The following is a 26,246-nucleotide window of genomic DNA, read 5'->3' on the forward strand; positions in this document are numbered from 1 at the left end:
CTTGTAAAGTTGTTTGTAACCTGATAGATGAAATAACCTACTTTGTTTTTTAGCCTAAAGGGGCAGACCGGAAACAAAAAACTGATCGAGAGAAGATGGAGAAGAGAACTGCTCACGAAAAAGAAAAGTATCAGCCCTCCTATGACACCACAATCCTCACCGAGGTAATGCAGAGCAGCATTTTGGTGTCTGAAGCGAAGCGGAGGTTTGCATATTAGCGCTGTTCCTAAGGATGAGTTTCACTGCTAAAGGGTCAGGGAAGGAAGATTGGGGGCGGTGGGGTAGACTGACATAGGTTCTTTGTGAAATTTGTGGGGGAAATACTTTGTTTAAATTCTGGGATGCTAATGGATTAGTTTCCTGGGTGGGATCTTGAATGAAGATGCTGAAATCCCAATCAGGTCTCAGAAAAACAGACCTTAAAAACCTTGAAGTTGGCAAGAGATTAAGTCGGGGCCTAGAAAGTTTGATTTTTGTCACTGCTGGGGTTTTGCATTTTCTTTAACTTTGAATCCTGCTAGTCATGCATTGTTTAATCGGACTGCAGAGACATAAAACAGGGTATTAGATCTTTCTTTGTATAATGAAAACACATTGATCCCAATCTTTGGTGTTTGTCCAGATGAGGCTTGAGCCTATAATTGAAGATGCAGTTGAACATGAGCAGAAAAAGTCCAGCAAGCGGACTTTGCCAGCAGACTACGGTGATTCTCTGGCAAAGCGAGGCAGTGTAAGGGGCTTCTGCTTCTCTTTTCATTGTGCAAGAAACCTTGTGCAGTGTTAGATATAGGACCTACTTCCACTGAAAAGTAAAGCCAAATTTGTTTTTAATGTCCTTGTCTTGATTTAATTTGCTTTTGTTTAGACTTCCTGCTTTCTGTTTGTTCCTCACTAAGGAAAATTTCCTAAATCTAACACTTTAAAACAAAGTTGACCTTATTGGGTGGTTTTCGAGGGAAAAACGACACTCAGAAATGTGTTCCCTCCCTGTCTCCTTCCCTTTCTCCCTCCCTCCCTCTCTCCTTGGCGCACACACCCCTTCACGAGCACTGAATTAATTGAAAATACATTCTCGTAAAGAAGTTATCATTTTTGTGTAATTTAAAAAGGTTTTGCTTCTTCATGTGTACAGCTGATAAGAAAATTTCATGGATATTTAGAGAAATGATGGCAGCAAGCTTAACATTAACATATGCATTACTTTGTGTCACGTTTCCCTGCGGGTAGTATAAGAATGTGTGTCTGTCTGAGCTTTTAAAAGCCTATTTGGCAGCACTGGTAGAAAAAAGTGTTTGCATCTTTGCATCGGTGTTTCCTCTTGGCACTGCATTGTGAACTTACAGCTCCAGGCCAGGTTCCCCGCAACATACAGCCCCGGGATTTTTGGTTGAATATGAGCTTTGTCAGCTTAAGTATAGCAAATCCTCACTTTATGACACAACTCTTCACCAGAGTCCAGCTCAGCTATATATCCACGGTGAATGTAAACACAGAGCACTAAACCTTTTCCTAAGTAACTGTCATCGTCTGTATTAGCAGCTGCTGTGTTCATCATTGCAGTGTTCATACTCTCAAGGTGCCAGAAATGGAATTCTCGCTCTGAAACGTGTCTGGAATTATCTGTTGACTATGAAAGTCACAAGCACTATCACTAGACCTTCATTGCCACATTATTTTAAAAACATTGAGGGAAAATGTTTTAAATGCTTCTCTATGCAATAATACCAAAAATAGACTCATCTGAAAGGACATATACTCATCTGAAAGGACATGGAGCACACTCGTTGCATTTTAACTGGGCTTTTTTGATGCAAATCAGAGGTTGTGTGGAACCACTCAATCCTCCTTCCCCAAAAGCCTGCCCCTCCAATTTTGTTTTTATATCCTCTTCTGATTTCCCAGCTGAAGACTCACAAGTGGTTCTTAAACTTTTAGGGGGAAACCTTGGTAGCTCAAATAACTTTTCCCCTCTTATTAAAAATTATTTAATTAAATGGAATGGGTTCTGATCATTCATTAATCTGTTTGAGCCCAGAGCTAATCTGAAGATGGTAGAATTATTGGTAAATTACTAATGATTCTTAACTGAAGTCTAAAGTATGCAAAACGTCAGCAGTTCATTGGCCTGGGATTTCACATCTTCCTTGCGTGTGTTGCTTGCTCCGAGCTGCATTTGGTTTGGTTAAGATATTTCAAGGGGTAGTTAGAGCTCCTCTTGGAAACCTGTTTTTAAAAAGCAAGGTACAAAAGGCCTTCCTCTGTAGTCATTGCATATATTTCTTCATGAGCCAACAGAGGAAGAACAGGACTTTTTTTTTTTTTAACAGGTTTTCGATAGTCACAGTTGGCTGTCGGTAGATAAGGGATGCCAGGCTTCTCTGTAGACGTTGAAAGGTGCTGTGTGAAACGGTCCCACATTGAATAGAGGACTGGTGTTGGTTCCTAAGAGCCGCTGCAGAACAGAGCCCTTACTCATAGTGTGTCTGTTGTCTTTGCCTCTGAGCTGCATTTTATTGGCTCAAATCAGGGCTGCTAACTTCTATGGCGTATGACGGGTCATCGTTTTCTAACCCCCCTGAGGAGGGGCTTTGTTCACAGTGTACCAACACCGTGACTGTGAGAGCCCAGGCCAGGTAGCGCTGGGGCCTTAATGGATTACAGATTGTTATCAGGGCAGTGGTGTATTTCGCAGCATCGCTTACTTTTAAAAACAGGCAAGAATGACAAGGTAGGCCTTTACCGTCCTGGGTTGAGGCTGCTAGCAAAACCTATAAAACACAGGCGGGCAGGCAGGTCTTGGTGTTCCATTCTGCCTGGCCATTTAAGAACTTGGAATCTGTTGTTTTCTAAAAGTAGAGGTTTCCCCTCTACTTTTTAGAACCAATTTTCATTCAACACTAGTTTTCTACTGTTCACTGAATTGAGTCTCACATTTATTGGGCAAGTCTTACATGTCAGCTGTTAACAGCCCTACCTCTCTACTGCTAAAAGACTCTAGATATTTAAAAGTGAAAAAATAGGTATGTTTATGAAGTTTCCATCTATTTGGTGTCTGCCATACTAACATGAAGCTTTTGATGGCTTCATTTCCTTGGTAGACAGCTGGCAATAATTACCAAAGCAAACTTTGGGAGGCTTGACATTAAGAGGTTGGTATCATGTAGCTGTGCATGTTATGCTACATTGTAGTATTTTGTATCTGGGGAGGATAGTGTAGCAGGAAGTTCTTCCAGGTAGTGACTGAGACTGTGAGCATGGGACACTCATAAGTCATTCCATCTGCCAGTCGGCTCACAATGTCTTGGGTTCCTCAAACTATATAAGCTAAGGAAGTAACTACTTCATAAGGTAGAAAGTAAAACTAGGCCCTGGTGTAAAAGAATGGGCATTGTTGTATAAAATTTGTAGTGAAATTCATATGCCATGCAACATGCTTAGCAATGCTGTCCAGCCAGTAAATTTCTTTTTTTGAAAGTTGATTAGAAGAAAACAGTAAGTTCAGTCATTTCCCCCATTTTTGAAAGGATATATTTGGGTAGTTGTAAATAACATTAAGATTCAGGATTTCCGTTTTATTTTTCTTTTATCCATGCTTTCGATGGGTGTCAGACAGTTGCTTTAAGCTCCTGTGACTATTGGATAGACTTCATTTCTGTCCTCACAGTGCTTCATAGTCTCTTAGTTCCTTCACACTAGTGGTCCTGACACTTCATATGCAAAGAATTTTAAGACAGTATATTCTCCCTTCTACATTTTTAGGTTGACAACTGTAAGTTTTCATCGTACATTTAAATAGGAGCCCTGACTGGTGCAGCTCAGTTGGCTGGGCATTGTCTCATGAAGTGAAAGGTCGCCAGTTTGATTCCGGGTCAGAGCACATGCCTGGGTTGCAGGTGTGGTCTCTGATCAGATCACGTACCAGAGGCAACCCAATGGGTGTTTCTCTCCCTCTCCTTCTCCCTCCCTTCTCCTCTCTCTAAAAATAAATTAAAAAATTTTTTTAAAATGGTTCCAAGGGAGACAATTTTCTGACATAGTAAATATTTACATTTACAATTTTGAAGTGTATTCTGTGGACTCCAAGTCCCATAGCAATTTTGACACCCACCATTGTTTATTTTAAAAGTTCATGATCAGGCTCTTTCATTAAGTCTGAAACTTCACTCTGCTCTTCCTTCTTGATTTCATGTTTTCTCTCTTCTAACCCCCTTAAATAATTTCACCCTAATATGACATACTTTTATGCCTGAAAGTCTTTTAATTATCACCCTAATTAGTTCTTTATGACAAATGTATTTGTTGACAATTTTTAAAGTGTTCTGTGACCATAGGTTAAGTCATTTGAAAATTTTTTAGCTTTATAATTATTGGTACCAATTTATCAAAACAACAAATCATACTAATTTTAATGAATAATTTTTAAATGTAAAAATAGAAATGTTATTGGAAATACATTTTGAATGAGACAGAATAAAACATAATTCTAGCTTTTTTATAGATAAATTTTATTTAGATACTTATTGTTCTTTCAGCAGTGTCTTTTAGGTCTTGGAGCTCCTTTTGAGTTAATCTGACAAAAATCCCAGTGATCAATTTTGTATGATCCTAGATTATCTCAGTACTGTGTGTGAGCTGACAGTATTCTCCTGAATTGTTTTGAAAGCAAAGAATTGAAGACCACCTGACATACAGAATTTTTATTTCAGAGTTGTGTACTTTCTTAGTACCTACCCTAGTATCTTTGAATAGTTCTTTTTGCTTGGATTCAGGGAAAGCCTTATATGGCCATGGTGAGACCTAGAGGGGTTTTTGTGAGAAATAGGGGTGTTTATGAAAGGGGGTCTTTGGAACCAAGGGCACTCTCAGGCACATCAGTTTTAGAAAGAATACATGGAGTGAAGTGATTAGATCCCATTTATAGCTCAGGTTTGAAGACTTCACCTCGACACGACCCTGGCCTGCTCAGCATGCTTTTGACGTCAGTGTGCCTTTGTGTCTTTGCTCTGTCTTTGGTCAGAATTGTGCCTAGGACTAAAAAATATTTTAGTTCACCACGCCCTTTCTAGAAAATATAAATAATAAACATAATGTGGATAGATAGATATAGGCCATGCCATACACATCTGTATGTTAGTACTGGACCAGTCTCGTCTTACTTGGGGATTATTTACTCTTAGAGAAATCAAGGAAGCACGTGGGCCCTGGTGAGGCAAAAGGAGCGCTAGGAAGGACAGGCGTTGTCCCAGTCGCCATGTGCTGTCAGATGTCGCTTCTGAGTCCTTTCTTGCCTCTGCTATTCTTAAACCTTGATAGGCACCTTTTGGATAGTTGATAGAGAGAGGTGAAAAGTTCTTGAAAGCAAACTGTACATACGTATACATTTAAAATGCCTTCATAAAGTTTTGCTGCTATCATCACTTCTGGCCTTCCCTAAAATTAATTAGTGTCTAGACACATACGGCAGAAGGCAGTTTGATATGTTTCCATGAGGTCGCTTGATGAGTGTCAGGTGTCTTGTGTTTTATAGTCTTGTATTTGGCCAGACTAGAGAGTAAAATACAAAGTGTTTCTTCCATGTCCTTTTAAAAGCATATTATTAATTTATTTTTGTTTCTATCCTTAGTGTTCTCCATGGCCCGATACCCCCACAGCCTATGTGAATAACAGCCCCTCCACCGCGCCCACTTTCACGTCCCCGCAGCAGAGCACTTGCAGTGTCCCCGACAGGTATCTGCTTTGTGTCTTTGTGCGCCTGAGGCCGACTGATGCTCCTGCTCCTTTGTTTCCCGTCCTCTCAGTTTATAGCAACCTCTCCATCTGTTTATCTGAAGTGTGGAGTCATGGGAAATAGCCTCCTTGATTTCAGAGAAAAATCAGCTGTTCCTCACCCTGCCATTTGCCTCCTAGCCCCTTGTGTCGTGCACAAAGTGTGGAAAATGTGGGGGGCAGGGGCATTTTCAAAATATATTCTTTGCAAGATAAAAAGAACATTAATGGGGTTGGTGGGAAAAGGACAGTGAGATTTAAAGGTGACACTATAACTTGAATATGTTAAGATTGCGATAGTTACAACGTACATTTGTCTTCAGTGCTCACTATATCAAACAAGGGTTATTTTCTGCTCCATTTCTTCTCCCTCCTAATAAATATACATTTTTAAAAATAAGTCTTTAAAGAAAGGGCTTCCAGTTTCTGAGGACTTAGTGGTTTTGAAAATGGCAATGGTGGACTTAGTTTATTCTTTTATCTGGCCCTGACATGCTTCTGAGAGGCCGGCGCCCTCCAGGTGGGAGCAGGACTGCGTCCCGGCGTCCTGGACCTGCCGCAGCGGCGCCCGCCGGACCTCCCCTGCCGGGGTTTTGCTGAAGGACTAGTGCCAGGCAGGTCAGGCCAGGACTTTCTGGCTGTGAGGCATTTTAGGCCCCACCTCCTAACACTGTCTGTCACTGTGGGGTGAGGTTTCAACATATGATGTGGAGGGAAAATAAACATGCTTTTTCCCTGAGGAGAAGGAAAAACTGGTGAGGCAGCTAATTTTTTAAGTTGTTGCGCTTTAAGAGTAGAAAAAACAATCCTGAACTCAGGGAAGAGACCAGAAGACCAGCATGTTGCCACGCAGAGGGGCTCTTCCCGTTCCGGTCAAGTCCAGCTTGAATAATCTTAGAAAATGATTATGATATTAGAGAGAAACTGTGATTTCATGTACTCACTAGTTGACTGGATATTTCCTGAGAGGCCACTGTGTACCCAGCACTGTTCCAGGTGCTGTGATATTTAAGTGACAGACAAATCCCTGTCTGAGGAGCTGAAGTTCTAGTGGGTAAAGGAGGGTGGTAAACAGCCAACATAATAAACCCAGGTAAAGCCCCGAGTAGCTAAAGCGCTAAGACAGGAGCAAGGCCCGGGAGGGGAGCTGGCCACATGCCCTGGGGAGCTGTTTTTCATTTTACCTTTGAAACAAAAGGATAGTGGTACACGTTTGTTTCTTTTGTTCTCTTGAATTTCATCCTCTGTAATCATGGGTAAATGTATTAATTAAAAGGATATCATTTTCCATTTTGATTTTGATACCACTTATAGGTCAGTTTTCTTAAAGTAAAAATTTTTTTTTGCAGCAATTTTCAATGATCTTTCTTGGTTTTTCACATACCCCCCTCCCCCCCCCACTAAAATGAATGAGCATCCTTCATTTTCCTGTTACCCTGGAGATAGTTGGAACCCTTTTGTTTCACAAAATTTGAATCACTTATACTAAAACAGATAGAGAGGCGGCACAAATTTAAGAAAGTCTCCCATTACAGTCTCATCATATTTAATAACCCTTGACCAGCTGTGCCAACATTTTTATTGCAACTTTATATTGCTTTGTAACAGTATTTTTTAAAATTTACACACACGCTCAAATAATAACCACCTTTTCTTTCCCTCTCCCTTTTCCCCAGCAATTCTTCTTCCCCAAATCATCAGGGAGATGGAGTTTCACAGACCTCTAGCGAAGTGAGTATCTTGTTCCTAAAACGATCAGGTGCTTTCACGGCCCTGCGTTTTTAAGGCTCTGACAGGGGCTTGAGTCATTGTTTGGGTCACTGAGGAGTGAGACTTGCGCTCTTCTTGGGTGTTATTTTTCCTTCAAACTTGGAGGATTTCTGTTTTTGTTTCAGTGTCCTTTATAACATGATAATGACCCGTGAGGGGTTATTTTTTTTTTTTTGTAAGTTTGAATAGTTTCTTCTGTTTATGTTCATTTCCTTTGTTAATAGCAACTTCAGCCTTCAGCCACGACCCAGGAAACACAGCAGTGGCTGCTCAAAAACAGGTTTTCTTCCTACACGAGACTGTTTTCCAATTTTTCAGGTAAGTGTGTGTGCACACACGTCTGCATATGTATTTTCTGTGTGTCTATACTTTTCATTAACCTGATTTTTTTAAATTTTGAAGTAATTAGAGATTTATAAAAAGTTGTCAAAACATGTCCAGGGAAGTCCTGTGTACCAATCACACAGTTTCCCCCAGTGGCAATGTCTTGTGCACCCCTTGGACACGATCAAAATCAGGAGGCTGGCAGCAGCACACGCGGCCACTTCGCCAGTTCCGTGTGCCCTCATTCGTGTACAGGTGCACACAGTTCTATGCAATTTTTTCATTTATTAACTTTTTATTTTGAAATAATTTTTCCTTTACAGTAAGTTGCAAAGATAGTACAGGGATGTTCCAGGGGACCCTTCACATAATTATAGTACAAAATCAAAACCATGAAATTGACATTGGTGTACTGTGTGTATCTATATAGTTCTGTGCCGTTTATCATGTGCATCATTTTGTATAACCCCCACTGAAGACAAGGCACAGAAATACACCGCAGAACGGATTTCCCTGATGTAGTTTTACCCACCCCTCCTCCTGCCACCGCCACCACCAATCCCTAATCCCTGACAATCTGTTCTCTGTCTCTGTGATTCTGTCATTTCAAGAATGTTATATAAATGGAATCATACAGTATGTGACCTTTTGAGATTGGCTTTTATTTTTAACTCAACATAAGGCCCTTGAGTCTATCCAAGTGGTTGTATGTATCAGTTTTTATTCCATTTTATTGCCGTGTAGCATGTCAGGGTTTGAATGCACTCAGGTATGGTTTTTACAATACTTAAGTGTAATCTTGCATAGTGAGCTGAAAGAATATTTAGTGGAATTTTAAAAGGGACCGAGCAGTGCTTTTTTAGGTGGTGGGACAGGACACCTGTTTATAGGGACAATAATAGATACACCAGGTGGGGGGGTTTCCCAAATGTATTTGGCCCTCGGGCCCTTTTCCTGCAAAACACTCACAGATGTGTCCTGAGAACCACTGGGTCACAGGAGAATGGCCCTCAGCTTTCCTTTGCCCACAGAGCTGGGCAGCCAAAAAAGGGCAGCTTGAGCCAGTGAGGGGGGCGGAACATAGGTATGCACGCACCTGGCCTAGAGGAAGGCTTGATTTCACAAAGAACATGACTTCCTTTTGGGTCGGCCATGTACTGACTACAGTGTTTATGTGATGATTAGTCATTCACGTGTAGTTCTTCGTCTCTCTAAAGTACCAGATTGAAGTCATGTGCTACTAGCCACATTTTTGTATCATTAAGTAAAACCTCTTATCTGAAAAATGGGAAATTTAAAAATTTTAGTGTGTGATAGAGGGAAACGCATCTTGAACCTTCCTAAAGAAGACAGATGAAGTAAAGACAGATGAAGTAAAAACCCATACAAAAAGCTCTGACCCTTGGAACTAAGGGAGGTCCCAGGTTATGCCCGTTATATTAGACCCATCCATCTTTCCGTCTGGAGAGTTCCAAGCTCTTCCCACTGTGACCAGTGATCACATGGCTTGGCCTCTTGCCCTTACCTTGTGAGCGTCCCAATAATAGAAGGATGAGCAGGAGATTGAGTTCTTGCCCTGAGCCTCTTGGGCATTCACATTTTGGGAAGGGTGTGCACATGAATATCTGTCCAGTGCTGGGGAAGGGTTAAAGATGCCCACACACCCATCTCTGGTCACGCTGTGAGCCCTGTCCTGTTTTCAGAGGCGCAGGAGGCGTGTAGTTGGCCACAGAAGAGAGATGAGAGCAAGCCTGTCTTTGTTTAACTGACTCCATCAGTGCTCATGCCTCATGTGAAGTGTGCTTCTCTGGTCTTTATTTCTTTCACACACTGTAAAGTTACTGGACTCTCACACTCGGGCCCTCAAAAATAGAAAGGTAACCCCATTATCTTGTTACATAGGTTACTTAGGTTACATAGGACCCCCTATGGTGGGTAAGTAACCTATGTAACAAGACAAATATGACAAATATAACAATTTGTCATATTGAAATCATGCTTTAATCCCAGAGGTCATCTTAATTCTCCCAATAGACTACATTTTGAGCACTAATAAAAGGGAAAAACAAAAGATTATGGACACATTCAAACATAAAGAACAGGCAGAAGAGTACGATGGACTGGCTCCTATGTAACTGTCCCCAGCTTCAAACACGCCCAGCCTTTGGTCAGTCTGGCTCTCTACCACTCCCTCTCCCCCTTTTCCATGTATTTTATAGCATGTCTAGATATAGCATTTACGCTCACAAGTATTTGGGGGGAAATCTGAAGGTGTAATGCAGCTTTCTGCCATGCTTTTGTACTAAAACTCGCTGCTCTGACAGCTGTTCCAGAAAGCTTGACTTTACCTTGCATGGTGCAGAAAGAGGCCTACACCTAGATGTCCTCCCAACTCATGTGACTTTAGGCAAGTCTCCAAAATTCTGGACTTCATTTCCTCTTTTTGTAAAATGAAAGATTGGTCTGGGTGATCTCAAGTTAAAGTATGTGGAATCGGAGTCATGTTCATCCACACAACCACAATGCAGCCACAGAAATCCTGCCCTGGAGCAGACAGTCCTGCCAGACCCGCTCATCGGTACAGTTTACCATCTCCTGGGCTTCTGAGCTCCCCCTTCGTACAGGACGTGGAAGAGCCAGCATTTTCTTTGGTTCTGAAAAACTGTGTGTGTGAGTGAGTGAGTGAGTGAGTGAGTATGTGTACGTGTACACACAGGAGACCTGTGATGATTTTGAAAGACATTTAACTGTGTGAAGACAGGTGTCATAAAGCAGCCAGTCATGCTCGTTCCTTTTCCATTTCTTTGAGAAGAATTTCTTTATGCTGTTCTCCAGGTGCCGACTTATTAAAACTGACAAAGGAAGATTTAGTACAAATTTGTGGTGCAGCCGATGGAATTCGGCTCTATAATTCACTGAAGTCAAGGTAAAATACTGTGTTTAAAAGGAACTGTCTTGCTTGAGATAAGAATGTGCCTTTCTTTGTGTGGGGCATGTGGGCAGAATGTGCTTCCACACTAGGCGGGCGTGTGCCTGCGCGCTGTCGGGTGTCGGCAGCGTCATGCTCACGAGGAGACTGTTTTGTGTACACCCTCAGGGCAGGCCCAGATATGATGCAGGCACTGATGAGGGCAGAGGTAGACTGTAAGACTGGTAGCAATGCACATGGGCAGTACTGAGTTCTTGAAGACGACTGGGTTTGTTGCCAAGAAAACAAACTTCTCATTTAGGTGAGCTCTACAGAATCTATGGTTTTCAAGGTCATATGGCTACTACTAAACAGTTATTAAAAATGTAAACCTCTAATTGTGCATTAAAATGAAAGAACCGTAAACTGTGCTGGCTTTTAGGATTCGTTTACTGTCATTGCTATTTCTAGACTTGTGTGAAAATTCCATTAAAATTGACTGATTTTAAATTGCTGACTTAATCTTGAAACTTAAATTTACCAGCATCTGACAGACCATCTCAGTGGTTTAGAGTCTGGATCATCAGATTAGACCACCTGTGATAGTTGGTGTGAGGTGTGTGTTTTTATATTTCTATTAGTACATTATTTTGTATAATGAAATACCATTGTAAAGTTCTCATAAGGAACTAGCGCTTAGATTCCTGTAGTGTCATTTGTACATGTGGCGAAGCAGCTTTCTCTCCTGGCTCATGAGTGGCATCTTGTGATTGCAGGTCGGTTAGGCCCCGCCTAACCATCTATGTCTGCCAGGAGCAGCCGGGCAGCTCAGTGCTGCAGGGGCAGCAGCCGGCTGTGGGCCGCGGAGCCGAGAATGGCAGCGGGACCCCCTACGGTGGGTATGGGGGCGTCTCAGCCTCCCGTCACTCCCTTTCTGACACTGAGGTACCAGCAGGAAGGGCCTGACCAGGGCGTTGAAGGACTGCTGTCCCATTAGGACTGTCGAGTTGCTGCTGCGCGAGTCCTGGCAGCACTGAGCACTCAGGCCGAGTCCCATGGGGAGGAGCGAGCTAGGGGCCTGTCTCAGTTATTTCAGCCACGTGAAAGTCTTTTTTTTTTTCCCTTTTTAACATGGCCCTTTATGCCAGAAATACCAAACACGTGAAAGAACTAGCTTGCGTGCTTTGGGGTTTTGCAGCCTTTAAAAAAAAAAATTTCAGATGCAGCGATGAACATGACATTGGCATCTTGGCAAGAAAGCAGGAGGGTTTTTCTTTTTATCTATTTTACTGACTGGGGGAGAAAACTTAAAATATCACTTGTGTAAAGATGCATCTGTATGTCGGGAACTGTACGGACTTCTCTCAGGCAATCATCTGGCTAGCACTGTGGGCTCTGTGTGGTGAGTCTGGTGGCTGTCCTGTGTCGTCGTAAATAGACTGTGTCTTGATCATCTAGGACTGGGAGGGCCTCATCTTCCTGCAGGTTTTCCTTAATTAGGGCAGAGATTAAAATCCTGGCCCCTCTCCCCTCCTCTAAGTATGATCCTTGAGAGAAAAAGCCTACGTGTTCTGAGTTTCTTAACGCATGTGTGTTCTCATCTGTGAAGTGGGTATGGGGTACTCTCTCCCCTCCTCCCACATTCTGAAAAAGGGCCACACACTCAGAACTTTTCAGAGGAAAATGTAGAATTCAAAGAGGCAGTTATTTGCCCTAATACTGGATGGAGCTCTGAAAAATACTTTGTGGCACTTTGAATTTTACTAAAAAAATTTCCCAAGGACAGCATCGCTGTCCTGAGCTTCCCCATTTAGGGTTATTTTGACTGCAAAAGCTACGAATTTTAAGACTATAGATAACAAAGCTTTGGTATTAGATGCTAAAAATCCTAGAGGACTCTCCATGTATCATCAAGTTCTGTATCATGTGGTCAGGATTATAATATTTTGGAGGGTACATCCTCAAACATGAGTGTTCGTGGAGGTGTGTGTGGAAATACTGTTTTCTGTTAAAAGCCAGGTTCTGCCATTATAGTGTCAGAACCCACAGACAATTATGTAGATGTCAGGTGTGGCTAGGTCCTGATGACAGTTTACTTTTGAACAAGTGGAGGGCAAGGTTTGGCCCCCATTGGCTGTAGTTTGGTGACCCTGCTTGACATCATCTCTGTAGTCTTCCCCTAATTATAGTTCCAGATTCTAAGATTTTCATAGTGTATAATTGGCAAAGGTTTCTATGCTTATAAACACACAAGAAAAAACCCTTGTTTGGGAAAGCAGATTTCTAGCACTGATATTTCTGATCAACGTCTGGCTTGAATCACTAGTAACTGAGCTGGACCTATGAGTCAGACCCTCTGCACATATGCCTGGCGCTGTGCAGACAATGGCTGGTGCTGGGCTATGTGGTCCAGAGACACGGGACCCTAGGTAGGACGCCCCTGGGACTTCTGTAAAGTAGCAGCGGTTTCACTGTCCACATCCTTAGCTTTCCGTGTTCTGTCATTTATACTGTTTTTAATTTGGGGTGAGGAGGAAGATAGCTTTTATTCTTCAGGATAAACTCTCAGTTGTAGGATTACTGAATAAAAAACTATGACCTTTTAAAGTTTTTTTTTTTAATATATTGCTAAAAACGTACCATTTTTGAAAAGAGCTTCCTTCAGGTATAATTTATATACCGTAAAATCCTGCCTTTGTAATTATATAATTCAGTGATACCTTAGTAAATGTACAGTTTTGCAGCCATTACTACCACAATCCAGTTTACTTCCATTACTCCTGGGCACATTTGCAGTCAACTCCTGTTTTTAATAAAAATTAAAACCTCAAATCCTTTTGTACAGATATTACTGTTAATGTTTATATTTTTATTACTTTAAAAGGTGTGATCTTCCTCTAGATCCAGGTGGGAAACAGATCAAAGATTATTGCTAAAGTGCTTTTCTTGTATTTTTTGTTTCAGTTTATCATGCAATCTACTTGGAAGAAATGGTTGCTTCAGAAGTTGCTCGAAAACTTGCGTTGGTGTTTAATATTCCTTTCCACCAAATTAACCAGGTTTACAGACAGGGTCCCACTGGTATTCACATTCTTGTTAGCGATCAGGTAATGTGAACTGACCTGCCCATTCGCTTTTCCCATTCACGCTGGTATTTGCTTTTATATATATCACTGAAAAACTATAGAAAAATTCTGTGGACTCTTTTATAAGTACTCCTGGAAATCATTTCAAATTGTTGGGAATCCAAATCTGTAAGAATTGATAACCAAGAATTTCTGGCGTTCTAGTGATACAAGGAATTCACATCAAGGAGAACTGTGGTTCCACCGCACCCCCCTCTGCCCTTTAATTCAGACACTCACTGGGGGACTGCAGGTTAGTGGGGCTTCGGCCCCTCTTCATGGAGAGAGGCGTTTGGGTGTGTTTTCCTTTTGTCTACCATTTGATGACTAATTTTAAAAAACAGTAAGGTTAGAGGTAGTTTTTTTTTCTCCAGTGTCCAGTGGCAAGCAAAATAACAGAAGAGCACTTATGCAGTCACTTTTTGCCACAGTAACTATGCACAGGACCCAGCAGGAGTGCTCCCCAGCGGGTCATGTGGGTGCCTGACCCGCTCCCCGGGGACTGTCCTGCGCAGGCACTGCCGCACTCTGCGGCCGTCAGCTAAGTCCTGTGCTTGTGCGGCAATGGACAGATTATGACAGTTTCCTCTAACCGCTCGTTTTAATTTTTTAAAATCAGTTACAAAAGGATAGCTGGGTCTTAACTACATCTGCTTTCTCCTCCTAGATGGTTCAGAACTTTCAAGATGAGAGTTGTTTTTTATTCTCCACAGTAAAAGGTACTTTGAATATGGTGTGCACGTGTCTTGAAATGCTGGAGTTATGAAAAATGAGTGCCTGTAATCAACACTCACCTTGTGTGTTTACTTTCGAAATGCTGGCTTTACTAATTTTAAGTAGAGTTTGAAAAACAAATCCAGAGAATGTAGATAGATTTGTCCTCACCCAAGGATGTTTATTGATTTTACAGGGAGGGGAAGGGAGAGAGAAACATCAATCAGTTGCCTCCCATACACCCTCTCACTGGGTATGTGCCCTGACCAGGATCAAACCACAAATTTTTGGTGTGTGGGATGGTGCTCCAACTGAGCGTCCAGCCAGGACTGAATCCAGAGAATATTTCTCATGGTTATAATAGAAATTTACTCATCAAAGAGGAAGACAAGTCGATCCTTCTAGGTGACTGGGGAAAATAACCTCAGTTCACCCAGCCAACTGAGCGCCTTCATCCGACACTGTGCTTGTGGCGCTAGGAAAGTCTTAACAGTCCATGGAACTCTTACTATAGTGAGGAAGCACCCAGAAGTGGCCAACAGAGGCACATAATTACAAATATTTTCAGTGCCATGAAGGCATGGGAAAGGGCAGGGTGTCCGTGGATAAGGAGCGTCTGGGTAGAGGGACATGAAGCTGCTGGGGAAGGCCTCTCTGAGGTGGTGTCATGGGTGCTGAGACTTGAAGACTGAGGAGGAGCCAACCATATGAGGAGCATCCCAAGGCAGTGTGTGCAGAAAAAACGGTAGCCTTTTAGGAGGTTCGAAGGGTGGCCAGGTGGCTTCCACGCAGTGTGCGGCGGGTGAGTGGAGAAGATGGAGGTAGGGCCTGTTGTGCAAGACCTGGTGGTGGCAGTTTAGATTTTATTTGAAATGCACCAGGAAGCCAATAAAGTTGTTCAAACAAAGGAGTAATGTGGTTAGATTTTTCCATCACTCTTGCAACTCTGGAGACAGGTGAGAAGACGGGAGGCAGGAGATGCCATGGAGGTGCAAGGTGCACATACCCCACACGCGGACAGACAGGGTCCTGCTGGATCCACACGGGAGGGAGGAGTGGTTGTGAGTCTTCGGGGAGCAGCTGAGCGGACAGTGGTCCTAGCAGTAATGGTTGGGGGAGACGGGCCAAGAGTCCCCTCTTGGGTATAGGAGTGTCAAGTCGGCATTTAGTTAGGGCTGTTTCAGGCTGGCAGGAGAGGCCTGGGCATGAAGTGTAGGTTTGGAAGACTTCAACGCATCAGTGGTGACTCGGCAGCAGAAATCATTGAGGTCACTGAGGGAGTAGGGCTTGAGTGCCGGTCAAAGGGTTAAAGGGGAGGGTTTTTTACTTAGGGCCTTTTTTTGTTCTAGGTCCTTTAGTTGTAAAGTTGGATTATTTGGGATTTTTCTTGAGGTAGGCCTGTATAGCTACGAACTTACCTTGTAGAACTCGTTTTGCTAAATCCCATAAATTTTGAAAAGTTGTCGGTTTTTATTTTTTGTTGTAGTTTCAACATAATGTTTGATTTCTTCACTTCCTCTTTGATCCATTGATTATTTAGGAGAATGTTGTTGAGCCTCCACTTAATTGCCTTTTTCCAGTTTTCTTCTTATAATTGATTTCTAGTTTCATGCTATTGTGATTATAAAGGATGCTTGGTATGATTTCAGTCTTTTAAAATTTATTGAGGCTTGTTTTGTGGCCTAACATGGCCAGCAAAATTATATGAGATCTAACATGGGATCTATCCTGGAGAAAATATTCCATGTGCACTTGAGGGGAAAAAAGAATATTCTGCAGTCTTTGAGTGAATGGTCTTTAAATGTCTGTTAAGTTGATCTTATCAACTTAATTTTCTGACTGGATGATCTATCCAATGGTGTGAGTCAGGTATTAGAATCCACTGTACTTATTACTGTGGATTTCTCCCTTTATGTCTGTTATTAATTGCTGTATATATTTGGGTGCTCCTGTGTTGGATGCATAGGTATTTACTATTGTGTCCACTTCTTGGATTGACCCACTTAAAATTATATAATGCTTCTTGTCTCTTTTTTACATTTTTTTGTTTATAAAGTCCATTTAGACAGATGTAAGTATTGCTACTCCAGTTTTCTTTTCATTGGTTTGCATGGAATCTTTTTCCATCCCTTCACTTTTAGTCTGTGTCTTTCGATTTGAAGTGAGTCTCCTGTAAGTAGCATGTAAGTGGGTCATGTTTTTGAATCATCAGCCATCCTGTCTTTTTATTGGTGCATTTATCTATTTTATTTACATTTAAGGTAATTTTAAGTATGTACTGAATATCATTTTGTTCACTTTTTTAATACTTCTCTTTAAGAAGGCATTTTTAAATGCAAAATTATATGAAAAAAAGGTTTTTAAGTCCTGGCTGGTGTTGCCCCGTGGATTTGAGCACCAGCCTGTGAACTGAAAGGTCACAGGTTCGAGTCCCAGTCAGGGCACATGCCTGGGTGTCTTTTCTCTTTCTCCTCCCCCCCCCCCCCCTCAAAAAAAAAAAAAAAAAATTTAAAAAAGTGGGCCACGTCCTCAGTAGGAGACACACAAGTGGCAACCACACACTGGTGTTTCTCTCCCTCTCTTTTTCCTTCCTTGCTCTCTCTGTAAAAATAAATAAATGAAATCTTTTAGATTTTAACCCGTTGGAATTTTTATTCTAGTCTCATCACAAAAGCTGCATCTCAAGAGCAAGATGCCGTGTGTCACCCTTTCTTGGAAATCACTCTTTAAAGGGAGTAGCCCCAAACAGTTTTGAAATTATGATTTCACTATTTGCCTGACATGTTGCCCATGCCATTAGGTTACCTGTAAGGCTGAGCTTTAACTGTAAACTGGTTCCCTTTTATTTTCACAAACATCTTCAGCGTGATACTCCTCTGCTCAATATTTTCTTTTCAAAGCAATACAGTTTTTACTCTGCAAAATTCACATTATGTAAAAAAGGAAATTCGTACTGCAATTAATTGCAATGTTGTGTTCTGTGAAAGTGGCAGATACTCCTACTGTCAGACATCACAGGAGAGCCCTCCAGTCTCAGTGCACTGTTTTTCAGACTTTTGTCCTCAAGAAAAATTCATTTGTTCCTTGGTGAATGCCTGTACTGCTTCTCCCTATTTTTGGAGAAACACAAGCGCATCGGGCAAAAATAGTGTTACATTTCTTAAAACGTTTCTGATCTACCTCTTTGGAGTTCAAAAATTATTTCCAGCCCTGGCCCAGCAGCTCAGCTGGTTAGAGTGTAGGCCCAATACACCAAAACCTTGGTGTACACCCAAGGTTTTGGTGCATTGGGTGTCAATCCCTGGTCAGGGCATACACAAGCAGCAAGCAGTGAGTGCATCAGTATGTGGAACAACAAATCAGAGAGAGAGAGAGAGAGAGAGAGTGTGTGTGTGTGTCTCTCCCTCTAAAAATAAACACAATTTTAATTATTTCCAGAAAAGATGGATATAAGCACTCAGTTTATTTGTCCGTGTCAGGGAGAGCTGACTGTCCTACCCTGGCACAGTGGTTTCACCTGCCCCTTCTCCCCACTCAAAACTTGCAAGTGTTTAGGCTCAGGGTGCTGATGGGGGTGTGGGCCAGGCACCAAAAAGCAAAATGTTTAGAAAGGGAATGTATACATGAAGTTGCCTTAGGAAAGAGGAGCTGGAGCAAGCAAGTCAGCTTTTATTCCTGTAGAATTATTTAGTAACCTCTGAACTGGGGGCGGGGGGAGGTTATGGATTTCTGGGAATTTTCGATTTAATAGTCTTGATTTTCCTGAGTCTGGCTTAAAAAAAGCCAAACCTAACTTCTCTTTCCTTTTTCTGCAGTTGAAAATAGTGGTGGTATCCACATAATTTTGAAGTGATGTCTTACGTAGTCTGAACTATATTCAGTACCAAATAAAGTCACGCTTAAAAGTGTGTGAAGACTGAATCCAAGAAGTCTTGGGATTGGATTTTACTGTATGAAATGTTTCATATTGAAAACACAAGATGACCTTTCTAATGAGCTGTATGAGAGGCGACTCTCCTCACTGTCACTGCCACAGCCAAGCATCCTCGTGAGAGTGAGCACGTCGGGACAGCACGCCTGTTCTCGGGGCCGCGGGGCAGGCCGCCTGCCCGCTTCTCTGGCGGAGGCCAGGAGATAGAGTTCCTAGAAGCAGCCTTTGCTGTCTTTTTACACTGTATGCGGTTTGGAAATGAATGTAAAAACGTACTGTGGGCATTTACCTTTCTGTGCCAGTTGGGCCTTTACTGCCTGAACCTTCTGCTGAGCTGGGGCTGGGGGACAGTGCTGTTGTGGAGCCAGCATGGGATCTGTGTGCAGAGAGATGCCATGTGCTGACACGGGGACTGTGGTCAGGTAAGAGGCTCGGCACCTTCTCAGAAGAAATCATGTCTAACTAAGGGTGTGCGTCTCACGTAATCATGCCAGGTGGGGAGGAGCCAAGCAGGAGGGCTGGAAGCAAGCTGCATTACCCAGAGTACCTTGGCGAGAGGATCAGTGTAAATCCTAATAGGTACAAAGACTTCTCTGTTTTTGCTTTGTCACAGATTTATTGAAAAACTTTTTGCTTCTGCTTTCATTTTTAGCATTTGGTTTCTGGTTTTCATTTTTGAAGTCCCTTGCCTTTTAAACTTAAGTGGTTTCCTTTCTCTTTTTCCTCCATCCCTCTGTCTTCAGTTGCCCATCCCAACTCAGGCTACACCATCCCCTTCTTAAACATTCTTAAAGCCCTACCCCAGCATTGGAAGTAGGTGACCTTAAGCAGGAGAAAGAGTATAGTTTCTGACCTAGTGTTAAGGGGTTTTCGTTATCCACAAGTTGAAATTATTCTTGGAACACTAGACATCATAAATCAAACACTATATTGTACCATGAAAATTCCTTAAACTTCTCAAATATTGAGCTTTAGTACAATCATGAGTAGATGTTCTGGTGATTATTTAGAGGCTTTTTTATACACCACATAATAGTTTCTTTTTCTGTAAAAAGGATGCCTCTATCATAAAACCAAATGCTTATCTCAGTATACTCTTCAAAGGGAACCCACTGTTTTCACAATTTTTCCTGCTATCTTTATCTCTTCCCGTCCCCGAAAGCCTTTCCCAAAATTCATCAAGCAAGCATTTTTGAGGCCTGTAGTGTGTAGCACATCCAATTTGTTTTTAAACTTAAATTCCATTTTAATTATAGCAACTCTGTCCACTTACCTAGGTGTCTTGGTTTTGAATGTCCTATTTGATCCTCATCTTTGTTCAGGCAGAAATAGGAATGAGTCAGATTGAATTTCAAATCTTTCCCATAAAGGAGGTTGTCTGATTCCAAGCGGCACTGTTTCTAAGTATCGCCATCTTCAGTGTGACCCTTACAGACCCTAAAGCAGCAGGGCCTTCCCTTCTGTCATTCTCCCTCTTGCTTTTGTATGACCACGTTTTCTGTACCAGTCACTTGGGAGAGAAGTGAGCTTCTGTTGTTTTAGTTTTGCTTGTCTACTTAGCATTTCTTTTTGAGTCTCACAGTTTATGGAACAGTAAGTGTCATTTAATGCTGTGTGCTATATTGAACTCTTCATCATGGTTTAGAAGTGGGGTAAAAATAATTAAGAACTCATCAAACTTGAAATTACACCAAGTGGTGTTGAGCATTAGTCTGTCCAAGTGAAAAAATGATGGCACCAGCAAATTTGCTACTTTGTTTTTTTAATAGTAGGATGTATACATCTCAGTATAATAAATGTTTTCCGACTGTTTTGCAAAATGTGTGTCTCATTTAAAATCCTAGTTCCTGCCAGAGTCACAAATCAACAGAATTGAGAGACTCCTTGTGTATGTTCTGGGTTCCTACCAGTCCGAGTGTTTTAGAAGAGGCGAGGCCTGTGTTCTTTCTTTTCTGATTGCTTTCTCAAAGTTGATGCTAATCTGTTATTCCATAACTTCCACACCTGAAGCAGAAGCAAACCTGATTCTTACCAGAGGTTCTCCTATTGTGTAAGTGAGGTCACTAAGCACTGAGTACAGTAGCTGTGATAGGTTGTATCCTAGCTCAAAGGAGGTAATGTACAGAAGGCCCTGGGCATTTACATAAAATAGAAACGATCATTCATAATCACTGAAGCACGTCTGTGTTATGTTTTGTTTATTTAAATAGCGTCCTGCATCAGTCCCCCTCACAGTGGTGCAAAAGTATATTTAAATAACTGCAAAAATTTTAGACCAGTGAAGACCAGAGTATACCAAGCAATAAAATCATCAGGACTTTAATGCTTATTCTGGTGGTCCCGTTGAGTTAATTTATGGGGTTGTGCATTTATGTATATGCCCTCCCTAGATTGCAGTTGCGGCATTGTATCTTAAATGCTTCTAAAACTGTCTAACAGAAGTATGGCTAGTCATGGGAAAAAATAACACCTTGTTTTTGCTGTTTCGCCTCAGCTCCCAAGCTCTGGACTCCTCAGTCCAGGCTGTGGTTGCTAGGAAGGATCAGCTACTGTTAACACACATTCGCCGTGAAGGTGGCACTGGGTTCCTAATCTTAGTAAAGATGACAACTGTGGACAGCACAGGCAGGAACTAGGTCATCTTACCAGGTTTTAGATAACATTAGGAAGGTCTTGAATTTGGGAAATGGTTTTGCTCAGATTGATCTGCCACAGGTTATAGCAATAAAACCTTCTGACTTAAGCATTGCGATGGTTTATTCATTTTTATATTTTGAGTCTCAAAGGTGCCAACACTTCACTGATCTGAGTTTTAAGTGTGTACGACTTCTGAACAGTTTGGTGTAACTTGATTTCTAAGATTTTAAAATAAACTTGGAAAAAAATCACACCCATTCTACATGCATCCATTCATTATTTTTAATCGATCATATTATAGATAACTTAAGCCTATTCAGTTCTATTGCTTTAAGGTCCCCCCAGTTTTGTGAGATGACGTGATTAGCTTTTCTCCTATGATAAAATTGTGTGCTGTAGCATACACTAGAGCTTATAATTTCCCCTCAGGCAGCACAAATTCTGAGTTGACTTTGTTTTTGGTCCCCAAAAGTGTATGTGACAAGTTGACAGAAACAGAGGTGAAGGCCCTGCTCCACCCAGTTTAGAGTCCTCATTTCTTTGGTGTCTCATGGAAACTTCTTAACGTGCCTTCCACGTAAGTCTCTACATATAAAACTATCAGGTACTATGAATTTGCAGTACAGTCACTGACGACGTTGCTATTTAATCTTCAAAGTGGAAAAGTCCTGCTAATCAAAATGGAGCTGTCATGAATTGAAGCAGGCCGCTGTCTCAAGTGTCAGGTAGGAAGTCAACAGCCTGTTTTTTCTGCTCAGTTTGTGCTAACACTGATGGTCTGTCTGCGTGATGCTGACAAAGCCGAGGACAGAACTTGGGTACCTAGGAAGGTACACCCACCTCTTCAAGAAACCAGGTTTCTTGCACGGTCCTGGCTGAAGGAGACCGCCCTTGCTGTGTGCTTACTGACACAAGGCTTTGATTGCACGGCAGCAGAATCGAGGTGAAAACTCTCACCCACAGAAGTTACTGCAGTCCCTACAGAAGTCTTTTACCTGGAAAAGCCTTGCCCAATGGAGAATCAACAGAGTGCGGCGACGGTGGAGAAGGCAGGGAAGGCTCAGGTCGTCTGCGGCGCGGGGCCCAGGCAGCAGCTGTCAGAGGATGACACAACACCTGCACAGCCGGTGTCCGCCGCCTCCCACTGCTGTCGGCGGAGTGACAGGCGCAAAGTACGCGTGGACTTTGACATGAGGGAGCTGAGCCTGGAAATAAAAGGGAAAAGTGGAATAATCTTCACACTGATATTCTGGGGGTTATAGGCATAAACCTAGAAAAGCCTGTAGTTCTCCATGTAGAATCAACTTCACTTTTACTAGTAGGCAAATAGTTCAAAAAGAACTCCTGTTTACACAGCACATCCCTTAAAACAGCACCTTCTAAAGACAAAGGAAGGCTGATGGAGACTATGTCTGCCCAGGGGTAGTCACTGGCGCTGTGTGCACAGTGAGTGGCGTTCTCAACAGCTGCCGCACGCATCCTGGAGCTCTTCTGGGTGTGAATGCAAAGCTAAAAACTTAGAGTGAATTCAAGAAAATAATGAACTGTGTGTGGAAAGAAAGCCACATTGTATGAAGCGCTCTCACCTGGAAGTTGGCCAAGACCACATTCAACCTTCTACTGGGAATGACCTCAAGCCCTTTTCCATATAAGGGTGCTTGGTCACCAGACTGTGGAACCTGTTTTGGAAGCTGAATCTTCCAGGGTGGGGTCTAATTGAGGAAATTTTGAAGCAGTCTAAGGAGACACTTGTGTAACATTAGTTTGAGTAACTACGGGTTTAGGACAGAATGCAGAATGTGGCTGGTTTTTATTTTTAGAGAGCTACGGAGAGAGAGAGAAACATCGATTTGTTCCACTTATTTATACATCCTAGGGAGAATGCTGGTTTCCCAGCGGACCTGTTGCTTGTTTAGGAACCGCGCCGGGCGAGCCAGCTCTCACCCACACGTACCCGCATCCGCTTGATGCCCGCGCGGGTAACCTGCTGGCAGTCGTACAGCTCCAGGCGCTCCAGGCCGCGGCAGCTCTCCAGGTGTTCTAGGGCCACGTCGGTGATGAGGAGGCAGTTGTCCAGTTCCAGCACTCGCAGTCTTTCGTGGCCGCAGGCGCTATTGCTCAGGTGCAAGATGCCGTCATCTGTGATGAGCTCACAGTGGGACAGACTCTGCAACAGCGAGAGAAGGGCAGGTGTTTGCAAGGCCCTCGTGCCAAGGCTCGTGACCTAGGAGAGGCAGGGGAGCTGGCCCGTCCCAGAGCAACCACTTGCCAACAGGAGGATCAAACACAAAGCTGCCACTGGGCAGTGGCTTCTCTCACCTTTCTGACTGTTAAACCAAGTTAAAATTGCAGGGAACGCTCTGGCTCAAGATGGTGAAGAAGATCCTGAACTCACCTCCCATGAACAAACCAATCTACAGATGCGCAGGGAACCACCGCCCTGAAAACACCTGGCGACAAGCTGAGCAACTACACAAGCAGCAGGTGCGAGAAGGAGAGGCTGGGACACAATCCCGCCAAAAACGCCACTCCCAGGGCAGCGACCCCCAGTGGGAGGGACTCGAAACGGAGCTTATCCCTAAGGAGGGAAGGGTCAAAACCCCACCTGGTGCGCCTCTGACTTTTAAGACCTACACCTGAGAGGCCCCCAAAGGAACACCTTTGAAAACCAGCAGGCTCGGGGCCGCAAGACTGTAGCACCTGAGAAACAGGCCTTAACAGGCCTTAATGGCCCTCACCGGCCCCAGGCCCAGCATGGACCCGGCCAGTCGAGGGGCGCCTAGACGGATGCGGGTGAGGGGATCACTTACAGTTTGTCTTGGAGCACCAGCCTGAGGGGTGCGCCTCTGCTTAGACACCGATTTGGGGGTGTTCTGGGATGCCACCTTTGTGCACTGCAGCGGCTCTAGCCGGAGGGTGCCATTTAAACTTCGGGGCTCTTTTCCTTTCCTGCTGGCACCACCTCCCTGCTCCCCGCCTCTCCCGCTGGTGTGCACCGTCCTTGCCGTCTGGCACCCTGGAGCGCCATTCTCTCTTAGTGGGGAGCTTCACGTCAGGGAACACTACATCTCTGGCTCTGGTGGCCAGTGGGGCTTACGCAGGTAGGTCCCACAGGACTGTAACCAACAGAGGAAGAGTTCCTAAATAGCTGCCACCTCAAGGGCCCAGTAAGAGCCAACAGACCCAGGAAGCTCAGTCTTTCTGTGAAAGAGGCCTGTTAGCTGCTCATCGGAGCTCCTGCCAGAGGGGCTGGCTTTTAATTGATACATGTCTCAGGGCCAACTAATCCTTTGTAGAGACCACCAAAGGCAGGCGTGTGCTCGGTACTTGCTCTGTGCTCCCTGCTGTGCCATATGGCAGGGTGCCAGTAACTCCTGGGGGCCGGGGGGAGCTCCTACTGGTGCCGGAGCGATTAGGCCAGAGGAAGAAATAAAAGGCATCCAAATTGGAATTGGAAGTAAGACTCACTGTTTACAAAGGACATAATATACATAGAAAATCCTAAGGACTCCACCAAAAAACTGTTAGAACAAATGAATTCAGTAAAGTTGCAGGATACAAAATCAATATATAAAAACCTGCTGTCTATAGATTAGTAACAAATTATCAGAAATTAAGAAAACAATCCCATTTACATCTTCATGGAAAATAATAAAATACCTAGAAATAAATTTAACCAGGATGTGAAAGGCCTATACACTGAAAACTATTAGACATGGATGAAAGAGATTAAAGACACAAATTCCATGCTGGAAAATAAATATTGTTAAAAAGGTTCATAGTACCAAAGCAATCTACAGCTTCAGTGCAATCCCTATCAAATTCCAGTGGTATTCACAAAACAATTCTAAAATTTGCATGGAACCACAAAAGACCCTGATAAGTCAAAGCAATCTTAAAAAGAACAAAGCTGGAGGCATTATGCTCCCTTGTTTCAAACTGTAGTACAAAGTTAGAGTTGTCAAAACAGTGCAGTACTGGCATACAGACAGACACCTGTTAGAATGGCTATTATCAAAAAAATAAGTAACAAGTGTTGGTGAAGATGTGGAGAAAAGGGAAGCTTTGTGCATTACTGGTGGGAATGTAAATTGGTGCAATTACTATTGGAACCAGAAGGTTCCTCAAAAAAATTAAAAAGAGAACTATTAGATGATCCAGCAATTCCACTTTTTAGGTATTTGAAGAAAATGAAAACAGTTTAAAGAACATATATGCATCCCCGAGTTCATTGCAGCATTATATACTATTTAATAGGCAAGATGTGGGAGCAACCTTAGTGTCCATCACTGGATAAATGGGGAAAGAAAATGAGACAGAGATACACACACAGTGGAGTATTCAGCCATGAAGAAGGATCTCCTGCCGTTTGTGACAACACGGGTGGATCTGGAGGGCACCATGCTAAGTGAAGTCAGTCAGAGAAAGAGTGAAACCTTATGATCTCACATGGAATCTGAACCAATTTGGGAGTTAAGACTTCACTGGAACTATTATTGTAACACATAGATGGAAAACGGGTTAGTCAGAGAATCTGGATACAGGTAGATTCCTGACTAATCTCTGAAATCCGACCCCAAACTCAGAAGGCGCAATAGCTGTCCAGAGGCAATGTGGAAACAAGGAAACATGGTGGGGAGAGTAACTCAAGGCCAAATGGCGCTTTAACGATGTTATAAATTCTACCCTCCGAGGACGGAGCTGGCGTCAAAGACAGAGGACGCTGGCTTCCAAAAATCTGTTGTGGGCCCGGCCTGGGAAGACCGGGTCCTGTGTGGTCAGGAGGCCTGGGGCCTCTGAGCGGCTGTGTAACTCTGGGCTAGTTACCTGCTCTGAGCCACAGCTTTATTCGCCAGTTAAGTGGGGTGTCCGCAGCGAGGGGGTCGCTGGGCGTGTCTGGCTCGCCCCGTGAGCCGGCTCCCACCCCCGCCCCGGCTCCCGGTGTGAGCTGTGCGTGCGAGTGTCCGTGTTCTCCCTGCTCATGTGGATCTTCTAATACATTCTGTTTATTAATATTAATTATATAGTATGTATGTATACAGAAGAGGAAGTGTATGTATATACATATATA

The 26,246-nt window shown here is 43.0% G+C and overlaps 2 protein-coding genes across 5 annotated transcripts in view; one reads left to right on the forward strand and one right to left on the reverse strand.

Annotated features, from left to right (window-relative positions):
* UBP1 (upstream binding protein 1) overlaps positions 1-21,437 on the forward strand; it is a 59,149-nt gene extending 37,712 nt beyond the window's left edge. The window contains exons 7-16 of one of the 4 annotated variants that reach the window (XM_054595480.1): positions 54-164; positions 623-730; positions 5,624-5,727; positions 7,443-7,497; positions 7,761-7,854; positions 10,696-10,786; positions 11,545-11,663; positions 13,733-13,875; positions 14,561-14,612; positions 18,423-21,437. In XM_054595480.1, coding sequence (XP_054451455.1) covers positions 54-164; positions 623-730; positions 5,624-5,727; positions 7,443-7,497; positions 7,761-7,854; positions 10,696-10,786; positions 11,545-11,663; positions 13,733-13,875; positions 14,561-14,612; positions 18,423-18,460 — 915 coding nt within the window. In that variant the 3' untranslated portion in view covers positions 18,461-21,437. Of the gene's footprint in view, positions 1-53; positions 165-622; positions 731-5,623; positions 5,728-7,442; positions 7,498-7,760; positions 7,855-10,695; positions 10,787-11,544; positions 11,664-13,732; positions 13,876-14,560; positions 15,361-18,422 lie in introns of those variants that run through there. The other 3 variants (XR_008530970.1, XM_054595479.1, XM_054595481.1) reach the window with 3 other exon arrangements.
* Positions 21,438-21,762: 325 nt separating this feature from the next.
* Positions 21,763-26,246, reverse strand: part of FBXL2 (F-box and leucine rich repeat protein 2) — a 41,949-nt gene continuing 37,465 nt past the window's right edge. The window contains exons 14-15 of the mRNA XM_054595742.1: positions 23,130-23,342; positions 21,763-22,380 (exon numbers count right to left, since the gene is read on the reverse strand). Coding sequence (XP_054451717.1) covers positions 22,273-22,380; positions 23,130-23,342 — 321 coding nt within the window. The 3' untranslated portion in view covers positions 21,763-22,272. The remainder of the gene's footprint in view (positions 22,381-23,129; positions 23,343-26,246) is intronic.

Source organism: Pteronotus mesoamericanus, unplaced genomic scaffold (genome assembly GCF_021234165.1).
Source record: "Pteronotus mesoamericanus isolate MK-2021 breed Mesoamerican mustached bat unplaced genomic scaffold, CSHL_Meso_final scaffold_54, whole genome shotgun sequence".
NCBI classification, from domain to species: Eukaryota; Metazoa; Chordata; class Mammalia; order Chiroptera; family Mormoopidae; genus Pteronotus; species Pteronotus mesoamericanus.